Source organism: Columba livia, chromosome 16 (genome assembly GCF_036013475.1).
Source record: "Columba livia isolate bColLiv1 breed racing homer chromosome 16, bColLiv1.pat.W.v2, whole genome shotgun sequence".
NCBI lineage: Eukaryota > Metazoa > Chordata > Aves > Columbiformes > Columbidae > Columba > Columba livia.
In genome coordinates, this window is record NC_088617.1 from 7,143,375 (window position 1) to 7,166,886 (window position 23,512).

General features: G+C 46.4%; 1 protein-coding gene across 12 annotated transcripts in view; it reads left to right on the forward strand.

Annotated features, from left to right (window-relative positions):
- MYT1 (myelin transcription factor 1) overlaps positions 1–23,512 on the forward strand; it is a 63,370-nt gene that overhangs the window by 36,626 nt on the left and 3,232 nt on the right. For 5 of the 12 annotated variants that reach the window (XM_021282672.2, XM_021282682.2, XM_021282676.2 and 2 more), the window contains exons 7-22: positions 133–999; positions 1,657–1,791; positions 3,145–3,283; positions 4,879–4,992; positions 6,383–6,597; positions 9,145–9,350; positions 10,034–10,303; positions 10,756–10,910; positions 11,898–11,960; positions 12,178–12,246; positions 15,469–15,531; positions 16,117–16,200; positions 19,934–20,155; positions 20,728–20,819; positions 21,733–21,836; positions 21,949–22,092. In XM_021282672.2, coding sequence (XP_021138347.1) covers positions 133–999; positions 1,657–1,791; positions 3,145–3,283; positions 4,879–4,992; positions 6,383–6,597; positions 9,145–9,350; positions 10,034–10,303; positions 10,756–10,910; positions 11,898–11,960; positions 12,178–12,246; positions 15,469–15,531; positions 16,117–16,200; positions 19,934–20,155; positions 20,728–20,819; positions 21,733–21,836; positions 21,949–22,092 — 2,942 coding nt within the window. The remainder of the gene's footprint in view (positions 1–132; positions 1,000–1,656; positions 1,792–3,144; positions 3,284–4,878; positions 4,993–6,382; positions 6,598–9,144; positions 9,351–10,033; positions 10,304–10,755; positions 10,911–11,897; positions 11,961–12,177; positions 12,247–15,468; positions 15,532–16,116; positions 16,201–19,933; positions 20,156–20,727; positions 20,820–21,732; positions 21,837–21,948; positions 22,093–23,512) is intronic. The other 7 variants (XM_065032301.1, XM_065032306.1, XM_065032305.1 and 4 more) reach the window with 3 other exon arrangements.

Sequence of the window (23,512 nt, forward strand, 5' to 3'; positions counted from 1 at the left end):
TGTTTTTCTTTTCCCTTTTTATATTTGCTTTTTTTTTTTTCTATTTTCTTTCTTCTTCTTTTCTTCTTTTTCTCGCCTGTTTCTCCTTTTCTTTCCCATTTCCCTTTTTCTTTTTTCTTTTCCTCCCCTCAGAGCGAAGCCCAGCAAAATCAACCCATTACGGACAAAACACGGCAACAAGTACATCTGGGCCCAGCAAGGCCAACTACAGCAGCTATCAAGAAATAATTGCCAACTCCCTCCTCAACCTTGGCCAGATAGCGGAGGAAACCCTCGCCATCGAAGGGCAGCTGCCTGAAGCTGAGCTGCAGGTCTCCAAGCCACCATCCAACGTTGTGCACCTGGTCCATGAGGATGCTGGAGAGGAGCTGGTGGAGGAGGAGTGTGACAAGGAGATCATCATCCAGACAGAGGACGCAGAGGAGGTCATCGAGGTTACCAGCGAACGCAGCAGTGAGTTGTGTCCGGAGCACCGGGACGATGCAAACTGCGAGGAGTCCTGCAAACTGCAAAAGGCTGAAGTAGAAGAAGAAGATGAGGAGAACGAGGAGGAGGATGAAGATGATGATGAGGAGGAGGAGGAGGAAGAAGAGGAGGAAGAGGAAGAAGAAGAGGAGGATGAAGAGGATGAGGAGATGGCTCCAGAAGTGATCTGTGAAGAAGCTCCTCACACTTCTCAGGACACCCAGAAAAGTCACTGTGAAGGGCAGTTCAGCCCGAAGCCCGAGTACTCCGTCATTGTGGAGGTCCGGTCGGATGATGACAAAGATGACGATGCCCGCTCCCAGAAATCAGCAGTGACTGACGAGTCAGAGATGTACGACATGATGACGAGGGGGAACCTGGGGCTGCTGGAACAAGCCATCGCCCTGAAAGCTGAGCAGGTCAAAATCGTGCGGGAGCCCAGCCGGCTGCCAGGAGAGCATGTCAAGCACTTCCAGGTGGATGAGAAACCGAGCAAACCACTGGACAGCATCCGAAAGAACTACTACGGCAAAGGTACTTGGATGAACCTTCATGTGTCTCCTTCCTTCCCATCCCTAGTGAAAAAGCTGAATTTTTCTGCTCAGTACCTCATCAAAACTTGGCTGCTGGGGGGATTCACAGCCCAAAGGGTCATTTGGCCACAAATCCACAGTGCCCAGAGGGATGGGGACAGAATCACAGAGTGGTTGGGGTTGGAAGGGACCTCTGGAGATCATCATCCTAGAGGTCAATAGTGAATGCGCAAAGTAACAGTGTCCTCTACATCTCGGCAGGGGAATTGCCTGGCTAATTTTTTTGTTGGTTTTGAAAGTCTCAGCTTGGTCAGTGGGGCTGGTTTTAAAATCCAAGTGAGTTTTAAAGTGGTGGTAGGATTCTGGCCACAGCAACACGAGGGATGTGGCAGGGGCCGCGGAGTCCCCTGGCCAGGTTGCCTGCTCGGTCACTGTGAGCAGCTCCATGCTCCCAGCCCAGTTAGATGCTAAAATTCACCAATTTTAATTTTTGAAATTTCTAGTGTTATGATTCCACCTTCAGTAAAAAAAACCTCCAAACCCAAAGGTTTCTGTGTTTGACTGGAAAAGCGGTAGGAAGCATCCTCAGCAACTTTTCTCCCTTTTCCCTTCCAAATCACTGACCTGCTTCCCACTATCCTTTCCCCACAATCTCTAGATCCCTCAAGACCTGAGAAGCGAGAAATCAAATGTCCGACTCCTGGCTGCGATGGGACCGGCCACGTCACGGGTCTCTACCCTCACCACCGCAGCCTCTCTGGGTGTCCGCACAAAGACAGGATCCCTCCCGAGAGTGAGTACACGGTGGGATAACAAGGGTGGCTGAAATTACTCAGAATCCTTGTTTCCTTAGGGGAAATTCACACCTGATGGGTAGAGCTGTCTCAAGGCCAACGAGAACTCCAAACAGTCCTGAACGTGTGAATTTTGTGACTGAGTCCCTAGCACAAGCCTGATGTTAATCCTTGGGGTATAACAGAGTATCTGGCATGGGACAGTGCTTTTCCAAATTGTTCCAGGATGCTTCTATCTGCCAAAGCGTTATCACTCTTCATAGGAAACACTATGCAGATTACTAAGAAGTTTCTACCGTTCTTAAAGATTTTTAGCACCATCCTGTGGAGAATGAGGTCCCTTCTCTGAAAATCAAAGAGATGCTTTAAAAATTATGCCCCCATCTCCAGAGGTGTGTTAAGGAGTTCCCATCTTGCACTGAATGTCACACATTTTTCCCTATTTGGGATATTGCATTGGGGAGAAAGGGACACTCTTCTTTCTTGCTGTCCAAATGTGCTGAAGTTGTTCAGGATGCGCAGGATTGCTGAGTCTCCTGCTACATTCACATCACTGTAAAATTCACAAGGTGCTATACTGAGATTCATCTATTCCACAGAAAATATTTATTGTCATTGTAATGATTTATATATATATTTATATGCATAGAGAGAGATTCTATTTTACCTCTCTACCACCATCCTCAATAGCTTTCCCTGTACATATACATAAAAATCAATGTTGTATGTTTATGATAATGGCATAATAGACCAAAAAAAAAAAAGACCCCTTCCTTATCAGAAATTTCAAAGGTTGCAGGCCTGGCATAAACACAGAACTGCAGGAAACAGGGAGAAAGTACAGCTATCTTCATACAAGCTCGAATGCAAGAAAAAAATTAATAAATAACTAACACAAGCTGTGTGCTTTAGAAAGGCTTCCAAATCAAATGATTTTCTTTACTTTTAAGGTCAGCACTGCAGGAAGCAATAATCCTGAAGATTAAAATTAGAAAAAAAAATCAAACAAAGACTAGTCCTAAGGATAAAAGCAGAGATACAACTTCAATCACTTAAAACTACCTGAAATTAGGAGACCTGGTTCCAAACCAGTGGTGGGCAGGAGGGGCTGGGTGGGGGGGGAAAGCGGATTGCAATCAGCAAACGAGGAGAAAGCCCAAGCTGTGTGCAGAGATGCTAATCTAGTGCTGACCTGAGCACTGCTGCCTTGTAAATCTTTCTTTTCTCTATGCAGACGCATTCTAATTACAGCATTTCACGTTCCCTGATTTCTAGGAAACCAACGTACAAGACTTGATGATTTTGTCTTTTTTTTTTTTTTTCTTCTTCTTTTCCTCTGATTTTTTATCAAGTTGTTTTTGCTTCCCTTCCCTTCTCCCCTTCCCCTTCTTGCTCCAAAGTCTTGGCGATGCACGAGAACGTGTTGAAATGCCCCACGCCAGGCTGCACAGGACAGGGTCACGTCAACAGCAACCGCAACACGCACAGGAGGTACTGGCTTCATCTTCTTCTCCCTCATGGTCAGGGCAAGGATGGCAGGAGGGCAACCAGCCCGAAAAGCCTTGGCTTTGCTCTCGCACTGGGAGATGGTGGAACTAAGATGGGTGAAGTAGGGATGAGCCTAAGACAAAGAATAATATGGTGAAAGCAAGACAGGGTAGCAATTTCTGGCTGAATAATAGAGCAGAACAATGCTTCCAGGTGGAACTATGGAGCGCTAGATGCAGGTGGAGGTTCAGGGAAGAGGTATTTGGCATTAGGGAAGCAGAGGGTGTTTGGTGAGGGTGATGTTGGTGTGGCACTTGGCACAATTTCTAGGAATTTCCACAGTATTGGGGCTGAAATTATTGATGAGCTGGAGATTTAGGTCCTCTTGCTGTAGGACCTCAGCCTAGATGTGGTCAGGAGGAGACAGAGTTGTGTGTTGGGACCTGTAATTATACCCCGTGCTCTGACTTTGGTTAAACTTGAGCACTTTCACAAATGAGAAGGCTGAAAATGGAGAGGATTGTGCACTTAAAAGCTAAAAACCTTCCAAAAAGCCAGACTAGCTTGTACTGCAGGGATGCACTCATGAGTTTATGGTTTACCATTCGTTGCACTTGAGCTTAATTGGCAGAGTGTGATGACTCTGCAAGTTCCAGCGTGTTCACAGGCATGAGGTGAGTTTGTGGTGTCCCTTGCTCAGCCATGCAGGAAGCTGCTGGATGCTTCGTCACGGCCATAGCTGCTAGAGGAAAATTGGGGAAATCTGCTTGATTAACGGAGAAGCTCATTTTGATGCAGGCAGCAAGTGATTGCGGTGAGGATGAGGTTGATCCATTGATGTTGGTGGGTTATGGAGTGAGCTTTGGGCACAACACTTTGGGTTGAGACCCAGTGGGTTTGGAACCTGGAGATGGAGATGGGGATCTCTCTGTGCTGGCTGCTCCAGTGATGCCTGTGATGATTTGGGGTTGGCTGGCAGGATGTGAGCTCTGCTTGTGAGGGGTTTTTACCTTCCCTGAGCAATCACCGTAGGATCCAAGCTGTCCTGAAGAGGCAGAGCCAGGCTTGTGCCCAGGGTGCGTGCCAGCAAAAGCCATTACAGCCCCTGTCGTCCCCAGGCACCGGCACGCTGGCAGCCGTGCACATCAGAAGTGCAAATGTTTCCCTACAAGTGCCCCTCAGAAGGCTCCCTTAAAACAGCCTCTGCAAAAGATCCAAATAAATGCAAATCAAAAATGCCATTTAACTTCTAAAACCACTCCAAGAAACCAACCTGTCCCTTTCTGCCCCTACTGTGCTCAGCCCCGGGACCTGCCTCCATGGCCCCCTCAGGCCCTGGGGATGCTCCAGGGCTCATCGTGGGGAGATTTGACGCTTGATGTTTGGCTGCTTTGCTGCTTGACAAGACTAAAAGTAAACTAGGATAATGATAATTAAAAAAACCCTTAAATGGAAACACTATTCTCATGGGCTCAGTGCAGTTCTGTGTTGCTGAAATGAGTGAAGATGTTCATGCTCAACCCTCATGTTTCATTTCCTTCTCTTTTTCCTTCCTTTAAAAAAAAATAAAAAATACATATATATATATATCTCCACAGTTTATCTGGGTGCCCCATTGCTGCTGCTGAAAAATTAGCCAAATCACATGAAAAGCAACAAACCCAGTCTGGTGATCCCACGAAGACCAGCTCTAATTCCGACCGGATCCTCAGGTAAACGGGACCGTGCTGCCCCAGCTCCCCCGGCGGGGCCACACTGGCACCGGCAGCTGTCACAGCTCCCTCAGCTGCATCTTGATACTGCTGAGCCCTGTTATTATCATCATAGGTCTCGCCAAGGTGGGGAGATATTTAATTGATGATCCCAGGGAGGGCATTGAGGACAATGAATTGCTTCTGTAGCATCAATTAACGCTGAGGCTACAGGCCAAAGGGTTTTACTGGTGAAGCAGAAGGCGTTTGTGCCGATCGCTCTGCAACGCAAACTGCCAGAGAATGACGGCTATTATATTAGCATTATAAGTAGGGTGGGCTCAGGGAGGGGGAAGAGGAGATTTAGGCTACATATAAATCACTCCATGGCAGTTTCGCATAAGTCTGCCCGCTATTCTTCCTTAGCCCGCACGTTTCAGAGGAGAGAAACCTGCCACTCGTTTCCAAACCAGTCGCATTTATTTTGTTATTTCACCCATCTCTATCTTCCCGGAAGAAAGGGCTGTCGCACATTAAGGATGTCCCTGATAGATTCTGGCTTCCGTAGCTGATGTGATTCATGAGGCTACAGATGGATTGTAATATGGTTAGTTATTTTGCAACGAGAGCAGGACAAAAACCACAGCACGAGCCCTGAGCAGCGATTCCACAAAGGCATCCAGGTCTGATTAATTTATTTCTTTGCTCCCCAGGGCTCCTGAGCACCCCAGTGCTTTGGAAAGGCCATTTAGGGTGATTACTTATTTATTTGCAGCGGAGCCCACGCTGGGTGCTGAGTGTTCTGGGCGCATCACGAGGACGGTCCATGCTCCAAGGAGCTCCCGCTCCGAGGATTCACTGGTGCAAAGAGGTCAAGGGAAGGAGAATAACAATAAGCCATTTATATACAATTTATATGCAAGACAAATTGATTCATGATAGGCAGCCCAGCATAAGCGGGGCTTTAAGAGGGACTCTGCAGGCAGGGGGGAGGCCCTGATGCCTTTGCAGTGAACGTGCAGCAGGGAGCGGAGCTAAACTGGGGTCCTCACACCTTGATGTGCTATCCTGTGGCATGGGTTCCATTGGTGAGGGATGCCCAAGTTTCTATTGCTGTTGGAAAATGCTGCAAGGATATTGTTTTGAATGGGATTGACACCTTGGTATTTTGCTTAAAAAGAGAAGGAAAAAGAAATGAAAAAAAGGGAAAAAAAAAAAAAAAGGAATCTAAAAGGTCCAAACCAGATGCAGACTTGCTGAGGGAGATCAAAAGGGCTGTCACTGCCCCTCTTCCCCAGTAACACCTCAGGGACAAGATGCAGCCATGTGTCCCCATCACATCTTGTCCCCTCCCAACAGCCATCTTGTTGAGGGAAAGAGAAATCACCGTTGTTCATTGTTTCATCCTCAGGCCTATGTGCTTTGTGAAGCAACTGGAGATCCCTCAGTACGGAAGCTACCGGCCCAACATGGTCCCAGCAACCCCCCGGGCCAACCTGGCCAAGGAGCTGGAGAAATACTCCAAGGTCACCTTCGATTATGCAAGTTTTGATGCTCAGGTTTTTGGCAAACGCATGCTTGCCCCAAAGATTCAGACTAGCGAAACCTCACCTAAAGCCTTTAAATGTAAGTTGGGAGCAGGGTTGGGATGGGTTTTGCATGTCTTTGGGGTGATGGGGGAGTCCTGGGGCTGAGCTGCTGGATCCATTGTGCTGCTGTGGATCCAGGGGTGAGAAACGAGGCTGGGGAGGCTGAGGTCCCAAGTTGTGCACCTTCGGTGGAGAGAGGAGCCTGTGGCTGCTGGAAAAGCTTTGCTTGGGGAGAGTGGCTTTGGCTTTGGGAAGAATTGCATCGAGTGCTGGAAACATTAATCTGAGCAACGTCTTTAGGTGGGATAAGTTACACAGTTGTCCTCAGTCGATCCCGTTGCTTTGCAGTTCATATCTATTGATCTGTCTTGCCTCATCTGGCTAAATGGAGTACAGTTTTCTTCTCTTCCATCTTCTATATGACCCATTCTGCCCATTTGTCTTCTCTGCCCTGCTCTGCAGCTCTGCTACCTATCGATCACCTACTTCCTGTCTCCCAGCTCTTTCCTAGCGTAGCCACCCACCTCTGCTCTGCACTGAGGACCTGGTTACAACACCAGGTGCTGGTTAAAACACCATGCGATGAAAGCGTGGGGGAAAATGGAATGGTTAAATAAACCCTCAGGGACTGTTGGGGACAAGAGGGAATCTGCACGGGGAGCCAGGCTGCACAGGCTGATGCTCAACCTTCTTCTTCCCTTGGACACCAAATGTGCACCTGAAGACATTTTTTGAGGAAAAAAACATAGATTTTTAGGAGCCCAGTTTGCAGAAGTCAGCAGCCTCAAGAGGGCTTTCTGTCTAGCTAATCCCACTTCCACAATCCTGTTTAATCCTGATGCAGCTGCTCTCTGAGAAGTGCTCGTACTTGAAAGCATCCTGGTTGTTGCACTACAATGCAAGTGCCCTTTATTACAGTACTAAATCTGTAAAGGATCAGACAATGAAATTGGATGGAGGCCAGAGAGCACAACTGCCACTGTCATCCTGGGTTAGGGCTGATGGAAAAGTAATTTGTTTCCCAGCACAAGTGATTCTCTTGCTGAATAGATTGTGTTATTTGCAATATTAGCGAAGAATTTTCAGGGTAATTGTACTGACAAAAATAATTCCAGCAGACCCACTAGGATAATCCTTTCTATTTTTTCTCATCACTTATTTTACTAATTTGCTGATTGTGAGTCTATAAGTGGTAGAAATACTTATGAAATGGAAAAGCATCGCTGAGTCTATGGTGTGAAATTGCAATTGGCATCTCACAATCCTGGATATTGTCAGGTTGGGCTGGTGAATACCCGCACCCTGCCGCAAAGACATGGATTAAACTGGACTCAAAAACAAGTAGCCATACACAAGAATAACCATTTGGGCATACCTCCAATGAGTTAATCAAAGCGACAACATGAATATGATTGCCAATCATAGTGGGGAAATCTGTTCCTTTCACTCATAACTTATTTTAAAGAGATCTTCATCCAGAGGGATTTATATTCCCCTGCATGTGTGTGCATAACTCCCATTAATGTCAATATGCATTATATACGCACACAATGAGGAAGAAAGCAGTCCTCAGGAAGATTAGCATTTTATAGTGTCTTATATTATGAGTTTGTAATGGGAATAATGAAATCGCTTTGCTCTGTAGCCACATCAGCCAGGATTGTCTCGCTGCTTTGCCATTGTCAGGCCAAAGCTTGTGAGTCTTCCCTGGTGAAACTCTTATTGAAGGGGTGGATTTTTTTTTCCATCAAAAAGGGAAGAGTGAAATGAATTAGGAATTTGAAGATTTTGCTAATTGATTCAGAATACAATCTTGTGGTTGTTCAAAATCAGATGATCCCCGGTTTGCACCCACTGAAATTACTGATCCAGATGGACTCTGTGTGGGTCAGGACCCTCCTGAATGGGTCCAGGTTCAAGACTAGGGCAAGTTTTATTGTGGGTTAACCCTGGGCAGTACTCGCTGTTTACACTCATAGGGTGTAAAGAGAAATTGTCTCTCCAGGATTGCGCTGCTGCATGGTGTGACACACAGTAACCGCGCGGTGCTGCGGCCGTGAACGGCTGTGTAATAAATCCTGTTATTCAGGCATATTTAAATGATATGTCAGCTGCCAGAAAATCCATATTTCACTGGTGTCTTCACTGGAAGCTCGTATTTCATGGCCACGGTTTTGCTATTAATGTAATTTTTTATATTGTAAGTTTTCAAACGTGCCACAAGAAATCTCCCTGTAATTCAGCTCTGCAGATAGGTTATGAACAGTTAAAAAAAAGAGCCAGGAAGATTCTCTAAGCTTTCTCCTTTAACTGCTTCCACTGAGGAGTGTGGAAAACCACGCATGTTTTGGGGACTTGATGGCAGAGTCAGTTAATGAATTAAGCTTTCACACTGAGAGACGCTTTGCACGAGCCACAGCCAGGACCATTCCTATTGCACATCCCGGGCAACAAAATAGCCCATGAATGGCCAATAACCACTGAAACTGCCTATATATTATCTGTATTGGACTGACTTAACCTTTCAATACTGCCTGTGCCGTGATACGTGAACCTTGTGTTGTTCCTCCTCTTTTTCTTCCAGCCAAACCTTTTCCAAAGGCCTCTTCCCCCAGCCACAGCCCCTCCGGCAGTTACGTGAAGAGCACTTCATCTTCCTCCACAGCCTTCGACTACTCCCACGATGCCGAGGCCGCGCACATGGCGGCCACCGCCATCCTCAACCTCTCCACCCGCTGCTGGGAAATGCCAGAGAATCTCAGCACCAAGCAACAAGAAGCCCCCGGCAAGGTGAGCGTGGGGACCACCCCACCACCATGCAGCAGAGGGATTAAAATGAAGTTTGGGATGGGAGAAATACCCCTTTTTTTACATTTCTTTTCATTTTAATCTTTAAATACTGAGAAAATCCAGAGACTCGTATCACCCTTTCACTCCCTGTATTGGGTGATGTGCTTTGGAGGAGGTAATCTTGGCTCTTATTGTGTTATGGAGATGCATCATGGTTCAAATTACCCATCTGAGACAAGCGTTGCTCCCAAGCAGAGTCTCAGGGCTGGTTTTAGTTGCTCGCTGGTTTGTATCTGATGGCATTTGAGATTCTCCAGTTGCACCCCGGCTGACCTCCAGCTGTTTTTCAGAGGAACATGGGTTTTCTAGAAGTCCCACACTGCACCCCCAGCCTTGAGCAGATGTCTTGGATGTTGTAGGGCATCTTAAATGGCACTAAATGCCTGTGTTCAAGCAACTGAGTCAAAATGCCAGATTGCTGGTAGTAGAGGAGTGCATTTGCATGGCATGTTTCTGAAATATTTATGAAAGAGCATCCCTTCCATTCTGTTCCATTTAACTGACTGTGGAGAGGATGGGACATGAATAACCTGCCCCGCACATGGCAAAAGCCAAATGGGGACAAGATCCCTGTAGGGAATTGCTGGCAGCTGCTAATGTTGGGCATGTTTCCAACCTTCCAGTCCATGGACATTGAGGTGGATGAAAACGGGACCCTGGACTTGAGTATGAACAAGCACCGCAAGCGGGAGAGCACCTTTCCCAGCAGCAGCAGCTGCAGCAGCAGTCCCAGCGTCAAGTCCCCAGACGTGTCCCAGCGCCAAAACAGCACCAGTGCCACAAGCAGCACCATGACCTCCCCCCAGTCCAGCCAGACCTCCCGCCAGGATGAGTGGGATGGGCCCATCGATTACACAAAACCAAACCGGCAGCGGGAAGAGGAGCCTGAAGAGGTGAGCAGTGACTCTTGATGCTAAAATAACATCTCATGGGGGACTAAATGCCATGTGTGCTTGCACAGTTGTCCTGTTTGTCCCCAGAACCTCTAGTTTGTCATTTGAGCATAGGAGAGAAGTATTATTAGCTTCATCGGTGCTATCAGACATCATCTGTGGACAACCAGGAAGGAGGCAGATGCTCTTGCCAAGGAAGATCCCACCACTTGCCTTCTCCTGGCTCTGCAGTGTTTTCTTCATTGTAAATCCTTTCAACCCATTGCACCAGCACTGCTCCTGGTGACGTTCCCCTATTTACTCTCTGGTTTTGGACACTTCAAGGTGCTTGCAAAGGTCTCAGGGGTGTCAGCAATGCTGCACTAACAGGGATGAGCCCGGGTTCCTTTCCCACGGTGGCTCAGCAGCAATGACCACCACTACAACCACTTTTTCTGGCTGTTTTCTTGCAGTCAGAGCCTGCCGCCCACTCTTTTGCCTCCTCGGAAGCTGATGAGCAAGAAGCGTCAGAGGAAAACTTTGAAGAACGAAAATACCCCGGGGAAGTTACTTTAAGCAACTTCAAGCTTAAATTCCTCTCCAAGGACATCAAGAAAGAGCTGCTCACGTAAGTCCTGCCTTCTTGGCTTTTCCTTCAAAATGTATAAAACATGTACCCAGCACAGGCAGGCTGGCAGGAGACAAAAGTTGTTAGCAAATACATTTTAAAAATTAGAAGTGTAGTTCTCTTTTTTATTGTGATTTGTCTTATCTAGGCAGTTCAAATGAAAGCTCAGAGAGAAACTCTCTTTTCACACAATTGCAGATCATTGAGGCAAAGTACATTCCCACGTGGCCATGAAAATCTGCAGTGATAAGGGATCTTTCTGAGGAGCTTGGTGCTGGATGTGGATGTGGAAACTTCCTCATAGATGTGGAAACTTCCTCATAGAGCCTGTTCTCCCTGGTATTTTACTGCAATGATGTTCCTGGCACAGTGATGGAGACTGCCTGATCTCCTGCCCCCTCATTTGGGGACACTGGGCTGAAATGTCCCAGGACAGCCTGCAGTGTCCCAGGACATCCCTGCTCTCCCACATACCCCTGGCTTTGGGCAGGCAGTGTTATCAAGCTATTTTTGCAGCTATAAGGGCTAAAATAAAAAATCCCTTCAGAAAGTTGAAATCTGATGCTTTCAGGGAATAAACTGATTCCTGCAGCCAGAGCTTCAATATTGGCAGCACTGAGGCACTGGTGTTCATGCCACACACAGGCTGCTTTAAGTCTTCCACCGCCAAGCAAACCAAGCAGCTAAGTATTTTGAATATCTTCTACACATTTTCCACATTTTTTTTCACTTTTTTTCAAATTTTTTTCAGGATCCTTGTGATCTTTTGGGAACAAAAAAGGGAGGAAAGGGAGCTGAGAGGGAAACAGCTGGTTTATTTGCATGCAAACATATGCACAAGTGCTGCGGTCGGATTGAAGGAGCCAGTGTTTGGGGCCTGGATGAGCTGCCCCAGCCAGACTGGGGGCTCGCGGGACATCGTGGTCCTGCGGCTCGGGGTGACAGTTCCTTCCCAGCACTGACCCTCCTGTTATTGTTGTTGCCCAGTTGCCCGACCCCAGGCTGTGACGGCAGCGGACACATAACGGGAAACTATGCCTCTCACCGCAGGTGGGTTGACCCTTCTTTCACAATTGGGAATCAAAGAGAACATTTTAAATTTTTTTTTGTATATTTTTTGACCATGTGGATAGTTTGGTTCTGTTTCCTCCCCACCTTCTGTTGCCCCTCCCCCTCTCCCTCCCCACACCCTGGCCCTTTTTCTTTCTCTTTATTTTTTTTTTTTTTTTTTTTTGCTTATCCAGATATTCCATCTCTTCTCTTTCAGCCTTTCTGGTTGTCCTCTTGCTGACAAGAGCCTCAGAAACCTCATGGCTGCCCACTCTGCTGACCTCAAGTATGTTTGCGCTCAACTTGGAACTCCCTTTTTCTTTTCTTTTTGTTTTTATTTCTTTCCACCCTTTTTTCTCTCTCCCCCCTCCCTGCTCCTCTTCCTCTTGCTCTGCTTTGGCTTTTCCATCCCCTCCCTTCTCCTTTCAAAGAGCCGATGAAAATCTGCCTGCAAGGAGCTCTGATGGAGTCCAACCTCCTGCTGCTGCATTGAGAAGAGGTTTATTTCGGGGAGGGGGGATCACGGCAGCGACTGGAGATAACCCGGACCCCTGGCAGGTTTCCTTTGGGCACTGTAGAAATCCATATGCTATTTTTTCCTTCATTTGACATTTTTTTCCCAAGCCTTTGTTCCCTAGTTTGTGTCACAACCCTTTTCGTTCAGCATTTTTTGTATATCTCTCGAGTAATGCAAAGCCTAGATAAAGGTACACGCTTTATTTTTGGGTAGAGACGCAGCTGGGAAAACACCGCCAGGACACAGCAAAGCCAATGCTTTTGGAGAACCTGATTTTAATGCTAAATTTGAGGAACCATTTGGGATGTAGTGACAGAGGTTCCTGTTCATTTCCATGGGAGTTTGATTTGTGAGGGAATGGAAGATGGAGCAAGAGCAAACAAACCTGGTTTTGACATTTTCATTCAAATATCTTCCTCTGAATCCTGTTTTGAGCTTTACTGCTGTCTTCCCAAAAGTCGTCATTTTCAGGAGGAGCTTATTCTTCACAGGGGGTTTCCCAAATACTCTCTTAGGTTGCTTCCCCTAAAGAAAGGTTTTATAGAAATTGTATTTAAAATAGATGGAGACACTTGGGGGACCGTGACCCCCCTCCACGCAACCTGCATCTTTGGGGGAAAGGTATTTGTGAATTTTTTTTCGACATCTCTTCCACAGAGCCAGCCTGCCTTTGGAGTCCAGTTCTCCTCTGAGCTCCCCACTTTGCTGAATCCAGTTTCAGGATTATTTAGACACCGAAATATTCATAACTATAACTGAGGAGCCTCTACTGAGGGTAAAACCTCATGGAGGACTTCACATTGCACAGGCTTGTAATGAAAAAAATGATAACACCCTGTGTCCTATATATGCAAAAAGTGATTTCTGGAGTCGTAACAGAGGCAAGTGGGAGCCCCTTTGGTCATTAGGGTGGTTGGTAAAGTCCCAAATCCTTTTGGTGGCCCAGAGGGCGGCGTGGGTCTGGAACCAATGTGGGTGCTGATACCAGGAAAAATGTTCATTAACTGCCTGCTACTTATCACAGAGGTGGAAAAAGTAGCTGGATTAGTTGATATTAATAGAATATGCCAGTGGATGGAAAGGATGTGCATGATTAGAGCTAAGTACGCTTAATCATGCATTATTGGCGATATACATTTTGTAAGAACCTCTTAAGAGAGCTTTGCTGAACTGGTGTTTCTCCAGCAGCCTTAAAGAATAGCCCAGTGATCAGGCAATTAGTGTTAGAGATATTAAAAGCTCTCCGGAACGGTGCCCATTTCCAGTAAGGGCCCCAAGATAAAGCAAAAGGGCTTGTCCCTGAGACCAAGCATCGTGCTGAGCTTTGCTGTGCAGCATCCTCTACTCCCCTTGGGCATCTGATGTCAGCGCTTTTTATAAAAATCCTCTGTAAACAAGGTGATTTTTGGCCAAAGCAAAGCTTTTTAGTGTTATTTCCCAAGTACTGCTTTTTTCTTTTCTAGTGAGAATGGGAACAGAGGAGGGAGGAAGAGGATTTGGAGATGATATTACAGATAGCGCAGTCATACCTTTTCACAACTTCAGATAAGGCCATGTCAGTGTTTCTATTATAAATTCTATTTCAGGTGTTAATATCCTTGTCATAAAAAAAAATAGCTCCAGGCTGGAACATGCAATAAAAGGTCTCTGGTGGTATGATTTGTCTCCAGATAATTAAAAATAAAAATCAAATCACTTCTCTCCCCTCTTTAAAAGTCCTGAAAGGCAAAAGGAGTTCGGTGTTAGTGTTTCCATAATTTCATCCCACCCTGAAGCTAGAACAACAACAATAAATAGTTTTGCTTTCTATTCCAACAGCTCCAAAGTGAGCAGTTGAGCATCTCCCACTCATCCCGAGGCAGCTCCGTGGATTTTCTCCCCCTAGTCCTAATCACTTGACTCAAAAAGCCCTGGCTAATTGGCACGTCCTTGGCAAGCACTCCTCGCCTCTCGTCCTTGTCCCCATGACAACTTTTATGTCTGCTGCATCACCTACAGCATTCGGAACAGATCTTTGTGCACATGGTACTTCATAACCCCACACCTTCCTCGCTCCTGCACCATTAATGATGTGGTGCTGAACTCGTGCCATTATCTTGGCCCCTGCCAGCCTTTGTGCAGGTTTGTGTGATCATGGAATGATTCTCCAGGCTTTGCGTTCAACCAGGGCCCAGAGAGCTGGATGCTTTACCTTCAGCCCTGTGATCACGGCTGCATCTTCAAAGTACCGTTGGTATCACCAGCAGTTGAGGACTGAGGGGCAGATTTTGCACTGAAGCACCAGAAGTTGCTGGTGCACGATGCATGGTCATCTGGTGATCCCCAGCCCAAGGTTCCATTGTCCTCCTGCATATACCACTGTCCCTTGCCCATAGTGTTATGGAAGGAGGACACCCAAGGTTCACCCAACCTTCTCCCTCCTATTCCTCCATCAGAGATATCTGCCCATTTTGGACCCCGAGGACCCTCCTGCAGTGGGGTGTCTGTTTGCCCTCAGTGACATTGGCACCCACCAAGTCACCTGAGACCTTCTGTTGGGCTTCCTCTTCGTGGTGGCCAAAGTTGCCTCTTTGTCTAGAGCTGTAGGCTGTATCTGCTGTCTCCTTATGGCTTCCTCAAGATGACAGAGAGTGTCCTGGAGGTCATTTTGTGCCTATTGTCATCTCTTGAGCTGTCCCCTTTGTGAGGGTGGGGACAGAGGCTGGGAGCTGTGACCCTGTGCTGGAGAGCAGCCACGCACCGTGCTCCCAACATCCCCACTGTGTCCCACTGACGTTCCTCTCCAACGCCAACATCGTGCAGCAATGCATCGACTTAGGTGCCGTGGATATTACAGATCAGACCTTGTTCTTACAGAGGGAGAAGGGGCAGGAAGAAAAAAAACTCCCTCTGTGGTGATGGCCCCAGATTTCTCTTTGAAATGAACTGTCGCAAAGTGTCGATCCCCTGCTCATGTCCCCGGGCTAATCCAAGCGTCCCTTTCCTCCACAGGTGCCCTACTCCTGGTTGTGATGGCTCTGGTCACATAACAGGAAATTATGCATCACATAGAAGGTAAGATCTCCCTTAAATTATTTTCTCTGTAACCTCTTTCTGTTTTGTTTTTCTTTTATTTTTTTTTTTCCTGCAGTGGGCAGAGTTGTAAAGTTCTGAATAAAACATTAATGTTACTGACAACTGAAGCCTATTTTCATCTCTTTAATCTGACTTCTCTTTTTTATTTTTTTTTTTTGATGTTTCCAGCATCTGATTAGAAGCTCCCTTCAACAGAATAAAAGACAAAGGGTCAGATTTTAGCTGATGCAATGTTCCTGCTAATAATGCTACCTATTTATGACTTCTATTATCACTTTAGAACATTAATAGCATAGATCTGAGCCTTCTGTTTCAACAATTCCATTAAACATCGCAGGCTGTTAGCAGATATCGTCTCATCTAGACACCATTAATTACTGTCCATTTCTCTCAATTTTTTTTTTTTTTTTTTCCTCCTGACTTCTCCTCATGATGTGAAGCTGCAAAATGAGAGAGATCAAAAAATACTGTGCGAAATTCAAGGTAGAGATGACTGAAGCAGGGGAATAGGAAATGCAGTGATTCTGCCGCTCAGATAGGCCTTTCTTTTCTTTTTAACCACAGTCTGTCAGGCTGCCCTCGTGCCAAGAAAAGCGGGATCAAGATCACACCGACAAAGGATGATAAAGAAGACCCAGAGCTGATGAAGTAAGTCTGGATGAAACTCCCGAGCGGAGGCTTTTCCTTGGCTTTGGCTCACACAGATTGACGCGGGGGGAGCAGCATCCGTCCTGCATCCCCCCCGGCTCACGCTGCTCCGAGCATCATCTGCCTGAGCTCTTCCACTGCCTTCCGGGGAATTTCTCCCTGATCCCAATAATGGTGTTGTGATTTTGAAATTTGCTTGGAAAAATCAGGTGATGGGGAGGTAATGGTGTATTTTTTTCTTAGTTGTTTTTGCAGATGTGAAAGGTGGGCTGGTAAAGCACAAACAGTTCCTTCCTACCTGTGCTTATATAATTCGTAAAAAAACCCACCAGTGTTATAAATTTGAAATCCCACGTTTATTAGGGTTTATTCCTTCTGGGAACAGAGATTTTAAATATCTCTTGGTCTGTCTCAGGAGCTTTTATTTGCTGTGAAATCCATTTATTCTGACTTCAAGCAAGCCTGAGCATCATGGGCTCAGCTTTAGGGTCTGTGCTTCAACCCCACACAGCTACAGGACATCAAAGCCTTATGGCCGGGTCGGGGCCAGCACTGACTCCAGCATCTTACTTTTGGTTAACCCAAAGCATCCCCACTCACTCAGCAAGTGAAGGTGGAGGCGGGTGAAAATAAATGTGGAAAAACTTATGAACACCTTCACAGAGTTTTTGGATGCCCAGGAGTGCTGGCATTTCCATCCAAACTCCTTTGGCTCTCTGGGCTGTCCCCAAATGCATCTTCTTTTCCCCATTTCAGCCCTGGTGCTGGTCTTGTCCTTGCGGAGCTGAGTCCCTCCGTAGAGCTGGGTTTTGCCCTGGAGCAGAGACTGAGCTGGAGCATAAACCGTTGGGTGCAGAAGAGCTCCAGGGGGGCTGCGGGAAACCGGGATCCAGGAGCCGTGGGAAGGCCCTTTAGGAAAGATGATATTTGAGCCATCTGCTCTGTTCTTACTCCTCAGTCTACAGGAAGGAAAGCCTCCTGGTTCAATGAGCTGTGCGATAATTAGCAGGAGTTAGCAGAGTTTATTAAAAATTAAGCAACCTACTTTAGAATCTGTGGGAAAAAAAATCCTGTTTTGGCTGAAATACACTGAATACGCTGGTGGTATCATAATGCCGTGCCGTTGAGCAGTGACATAGTGAGGGAAAGGACAAGCAGCTAATGCTGCTGTGCAACTGCCAGCTGTTGCACATTTCACAGAATCACAGAACAGTTTGGGTTGAAGGGACCTTCCCAGCTCATCCAGTGCCACCCCTGCCATGAGCAGGGACATCTTCACCAGCTCAGGTTGCTCAGAGCCCCGTCCAGCCTGGCCTGGAATGTCTTCAGGGATGGGGCATTCACACCTCTCTGGGGCAACCTGGGCCAGTGTTTTACCACCCTGGGTAGCCTTGGGGACATGACGCCGTTCCCCAAAGTCCCATGGCAGGAGCAGGAACCCTGCTCCTCCAGAATGCCCAGAAGGAGCAGAAGATCCTCTGAGATGTGCAAAACAACACAGTGCAGTGGTCCCTTCACCACCACCTTCCCCCAGCCCTTGGAAAGCTCCTGTTCCACCTCCTGCAGCAAAATGTATCCGAAGCAGGTTCAGATGCTCCCGTGGCAGGTTGGGATGCTTCTGATGTGCCTGGTGCAGGTTTGATGTGCCTGGTGCAGGTTTGATGTGCCCAGTTCAGGTTTGGATGCTCCTGGTGCAGGTTTGGATACTCCCGGTACAGGTTCGGATGTGCCCGGTGCAGGTTTGCATTAAGGAGCTTTGGCTCTATAAATCCATCCTCCGGCTGCACTGAGTGCATCTTGGAACCCGGCCGAGTTTTGCACATCGTCACCGAGGAGAAAGTCATTTACTCCGTGTTGTTTCTGCTGTTCATCCTTCAAGTAATTTGCTCAAGATGGGATTGAACAGATCACCTCAACCTCCAGCCCAGCCCTGCCATACAACGGAAGCGTCTGCCGCTGCCTAATTGATCAAACGCTACCAATGCTTCCGTTAAATAATAACAATTAAAAAAATATATATTAAAAAGAAGCCCAAGCAAGCTGTTTTGCACAATAAGGCTCTGGTTTATTTTTTTAACAATGAAAGTGTAATGAAAGTTAAATTAACAGTGTAAAATATGTAATGGTTGGACCGTAACTGCTGCGTTCTAACTGCTGGGGTTTGTCTCTTTCCTTCTCACTCTTTTTTTTTTTTTTTTATTCCCTTTTCCTCCTGAGGATTCAGTAATTTGCTCGTGATCATATAAAAGCAACGATGTTATGAATTTACTGAGGATCCTGCTGGCAGGGATATTATAAGTGAATTGTGCTGCATTTGCAGCTGATTAAAATCGAGATCAGCATTTTTCAAATTATCTTGGGAAAAGGCTGGGTGTGCAGCTCCCCCCGCTTCTGCTGTCATCTCCCTTTTGTACAAAATATAAACAATCAGGGTAATCATTTCTGTGGCGAAACGCAGCTTGCGATTTGCAGGAGCAGCTCAGCGGATATTTTGCTGGGGAAACTTAAGCCCCTAATTGCTTTCAAACCAAGGACACGGGGTTATTTTTGCCATTTCTTACCTATTTTTCCTCCCACCCCTGCTTTTTTTTAGAGTAGCCTCCCTTGAGTAATAAACTTTTAAGTGTATTTATAATTGGCTAGCATCTTTAAACAAATGCAAACCACAGCAGAAACCTTAATAGATACACTGGGCTTTGTCAAATGGCTGAATTTAGTGAGTATATCATTAGATGGGGAGTTTTGTGAGCTTTTTAGAGCTGTTCATCATCCTCCTGGAAATTAGCAGCTTCCACCTCTCACACCTCCCACCCACCCTAATCAGTATATGTTGAGGGCGGGAGGGTTCATGTGTTGGTTTGATGGTAATTCCCACTTTTATCCCCTTGCGAGAGCAGGTTGATCTCTCAGTAGAGCAAGAGAAGGGAATCATAGAATCATAGAGTCATTTGAGTTGGAAAAGACCCTTAAGATCATCGAGTCCAACAGTTAACCCACCCCTGGCACTACCCCATGTCCCTGAGAACCTCACCTCTGCATCTGTTCAACCCCTCCAGGGATGGTGACTCCACCACTGCCCTGGGCAGCCTGTTCCAATGCCTGACAGCCCTTTGGGGGAGAAATTGTTCCTGATTTCCAATCTCAGCTTCCCTTGGTGCAATTTGAGGCTGCAGGCTGAGCAATGTGCTGGGTTCATTCATCCTGTCTGGTGGGTTATGGGCTCAGAAACCTCTTGGACAACCTACTTACAGGAGCTGGTTTGCAGCTTTTTGGAGCACAAGTTGCAGCTTGAATGGTTCCCAGTGCAGGGGCTGGTCCCCAGGGCAGGGTTGTATCCCCAGGGGCACAGTCAGTCTTCTGGATCTCATTGACCGTGCTGGTGTAGGGTGATGAAGTTGATGACCTTGGGTTCCTGGGCAGTAACACTGGGCAGAGCCAGCTGTAAATGTGTGATGGTTCAGTGTGAGCGTGTCAGGCTTGAGGTAACACTGGGATCCAAAGTCAAGTAGCCCAACCTGCTGTCTTTGCCCACAATGAGGCACCACACCCACACTTGTAGACACTCTTAGCTCTTAATTTCCCATCTGCCATTTCCATCAACTAAGCATGAAGCCCAGATGAGATCCCCAATGCAAAACACTCTTCCCAGGCTCCCTTGTTCCTGCTCATCCCTCATTTTCTTACATCCCTCTTCATTCCCATGCTGTAAATGTTGGTAATTCTCTCTGCCCAGGTGTCCGGTTCCTGGTTGCGTTGGGCTTGGACACATCAGCGGCAAATATGCCTCTCACCGTAGCGCATCAGGGTGTCCCCTCGCAGCCCGCCGGCAGAAGGAAGGATCGCTCAATGGCTCCTCGTTTTCCTGGAAATCGTTGAAGAACGAAGGTCCAACCTGCCCTACCCCAGGCTGCGATGGCTCCGGCCACGCCAATGGGAGCTTCCTCACTCACAGAAGGTAAATCCTGGGGTGGAAATCACCAGGAGAGTGACAATATTGCCAGGGACAGTTCCACCTGGCGGTAGTTGCTGCTTGAGCATCGCTCAGCTCTTCATGAAGGCTCAGTGTCTGGTGTTTTTGGTGCTGGCCTCAGTCAGTTTGCTCCAAGGTTGGAGCCTTCTGCAGGGAAGAAATGCATAATTGTTTTAATATTGCAACGGTGAGATGTAGATTGGGCAAAATAATGAAAATTAATAAGACAATGTCCTTTTATGAAATGAACTTGGGCACCCCAAACAGGGTGTTTGATACCCAAACCAGCCAGACTCATCTCACTTTCCTCACCTGTCATGTCCTGTCTTTTAGGAAACAATGTGTTTTTAAATCTTTGTTCAGAGAAAATTGCTCTTGCTTCATAAATGGGGAGTTTTGTGGCATTATTCATAAAGCAATTTCCTCTGTACCGTAAAAAGCTTTTAGAAGAAGTGTCTCGCAGCATGAACTCCACCAAATGGTACATGCTCTTGTTGGGAACATAAGCACCTATAAATACCGAGAGTTTATGAAACCCATTTTTACTCGTTTTTCAGTTTGTCAGGGTGTCCAAGAGCTACTTTTGCTGGGAAAAAAGGAAAACTCTCAGGGGATGAAATTCTCAACACCAAGTTCAAGACCAGCGATGGTAAGGATTTTCACTCCTCTTGCCTTGTGGGTATGTGTCAATGTATTGAGCCTGTTTATCTTTTTCTTTGCAGACTGGGGAGGTTTCAAAAACTGAAATCTGGCCTCAGGTTTTCAAAGTTGTCACGTGCTATGAACCCCCATTTCTCGGTTGCTCGGCTATGGGGGTTGGTGTGGTACCAGCACCGCTCCCCAGTGACACCCTGGGAGGGGGTAGATGAAATGATAAAGGAGTTTCCAGGGTGAAATTCCAGGCAAAAAGAATTCATGATGAAATGGAGATATTTTTTGAAATATTCACTGACATTTTTACAAATCCCTTACAGTCATTCAGCTGTTTTCACCTAGTCAGGGCTTTTAACCCCACAGATATTTCTGGATCTGGAATTTTGTTAGCGATGGCACTTTGCGTTTCCAGTGCTATTACTGAGATTTTTGTGGTACTTGACAAGGTTCAGGCATTTTACTTGAATACTTATGTAGTTTGGAACCTATAAATACCTGCTAAAAATACTCTGCTAGAAATATTGTTTTATTTTATGAACCTTGGAATTTCTAACAAAGATATGCATTCGTTTTTAAATGGCATCTTCCCCAACTCAGGACTGGAGAGAATGACCTGAGTTTTCAGGGCAATCAACCTTGCAGGGTGCATGGAAATGCTGGGCTCCAGCTGCTACTCTGTCATTGGCTTTTGCATTTACATATTGACCTATAAAGTATCATTGAACCATGATGCTAAAAATGGTACTAAATAATAAAAAACACAGGTGAGATGTGCATCCTGTTATGAGGACACAAAGGTGAGGACTTTGCGAATGGTGATGTCTGTGATTAGGATGGGCTCAGCAGAAAACCCAACATTTTTGCTTTGCCCATGAGCATTTGCTGAGTGCCCATGACCTCTCCTGCAGTTCTGGAGAACGACGAAGAGATCAAGCAGCTGAACAAGGAGATCAGTGAGCTGAACGAGTCCAACTCGGAAATGGAAGCAGCCATGGTGAAACTGCAGTCGCAGGTTTGTGCCCTCTGCCACGTGCCCAAGACTGGGGACACATGGCCAAGCCATGGGTGGTGGTGGGTGCTGTCACATGTGGGCTGGTCACCCTGCCATGCTCGTTGCTTTGCAGATCTCCACCATGGAGAAGAACCTGAAGAACATTGAGGAGGAGAACAAAATCATAGAGGAGCAAAACGAAGCCCTGTTCCTGGAGCTCTCAGGGTTGAGCCAGGCTCTAATCCAAAGTCTTGCCAATATTCGCCTTCCGCACATGGTAAGAAACTTTCAGCCAGTGCAATCGAGGGAGCTGTGCCAAACCAAATTCGCTATAAGGCCTATGTACAATTAAAGTGGGAGAATTTCTCTCCATACGCCTATGTGTTCTTTATAAGATCAGTACTTTTGCCTTATCTCTGAAGCTTGCATTGTATCTCCCTTTTGTTGTCATTTTTTGCCGATCTCCCTTTGTATCTATTGTTCTGTCTCATTACATCTGGGAGCATTATCACGAAATAGGAAACTTTATCAAGGGCATTCAGCGCCTTTTAGGCTAAGACAGCACCAGCGGAGATCAGGAGGGATTGGATTTCAACGTCACAAAGATCTTACAGCTCCTATTATAATGCAGGTAGTTTCAATTCAGTTTTGAATAGCTGGCAGCCAAAGAATAGCATTCTTAAAGAGAGTGTATTTTGTTTAATTTAACAAGGTCTAACAGCCCACAGCATGTTACCACAGAGTTACTGCAAAATGAAAAGACTGCGTTAAAATAGTAAAACCACAAAAGGCTATTAATTACCTCCTTGCTATTCACAGCGATGTAATTACTGTTGTCAAAACCAGGTGTGCGGAGGGGGGCTCATGTTGTTGGGGAATCTGTCCTCTTATAACTCATAAAGACCATCACAATGATCAGAGGAATGAGCTTGTGATTTATTTTTTCTGCCATCATTTTTTGGGGGTGGGGGGGAGGGAGGTGTGGAATCTTTTTCATTGGGGTTCATATTTAAATTCAGGCTGGTTGGAGAGGAGCCACCCTCCAGCAGAGCGGTTTTGGATAGTATTCACCCAGCTGTCTCACTGGCAGAAAACCGCTCGCTGAGTGCTTTTCTGTAAAGTATTTGACACATAAAGGTCAAATAAACTGCTCAGCAAATATTTTTTTCAAGTTTTCAGGCAACTCCAATTAAATCATGCCCACGAGACCTGTATGCTCTTTTCATTCCTGTTCTTTTTCTTCCTCCTCCCTTTCTTTTCCTCCCCGTTAACTCCAAGTTAGATATTTGCAAGTTTTCCACGATGCCTCTCAAAAGCGAAGCTGTGCCGCAGCAGGATGCTGGTGCGGGCAGATGTGAGCCCAAGGTGACCGGGCTCCTGTCCTGGCTTTGCCTTTGATTCCTTCCACGATGCTCCAGCAGCCTCTGCCTCCTCTTGTCCTCCAGCCCTTCATTTCCACAGCTTAATTCAGCCTCAAGTCCATCCAGCTGCCTGCACATGCTTAAGCTGATGCTGTTAATAGTTTCACGAGGCCAATATATATAATTAAGGACCCAGTTAAGATATGTCAGGATCAGGGGTTGCATGCTGAGATTCCCGTACGTACAGCATGGGCACAAAAAGGACTCTGACCTGGAGACCCTTGGCTGTTGATGCAGATGATTAATTGCAAATAGAATCATAGAATCATTTTGGTT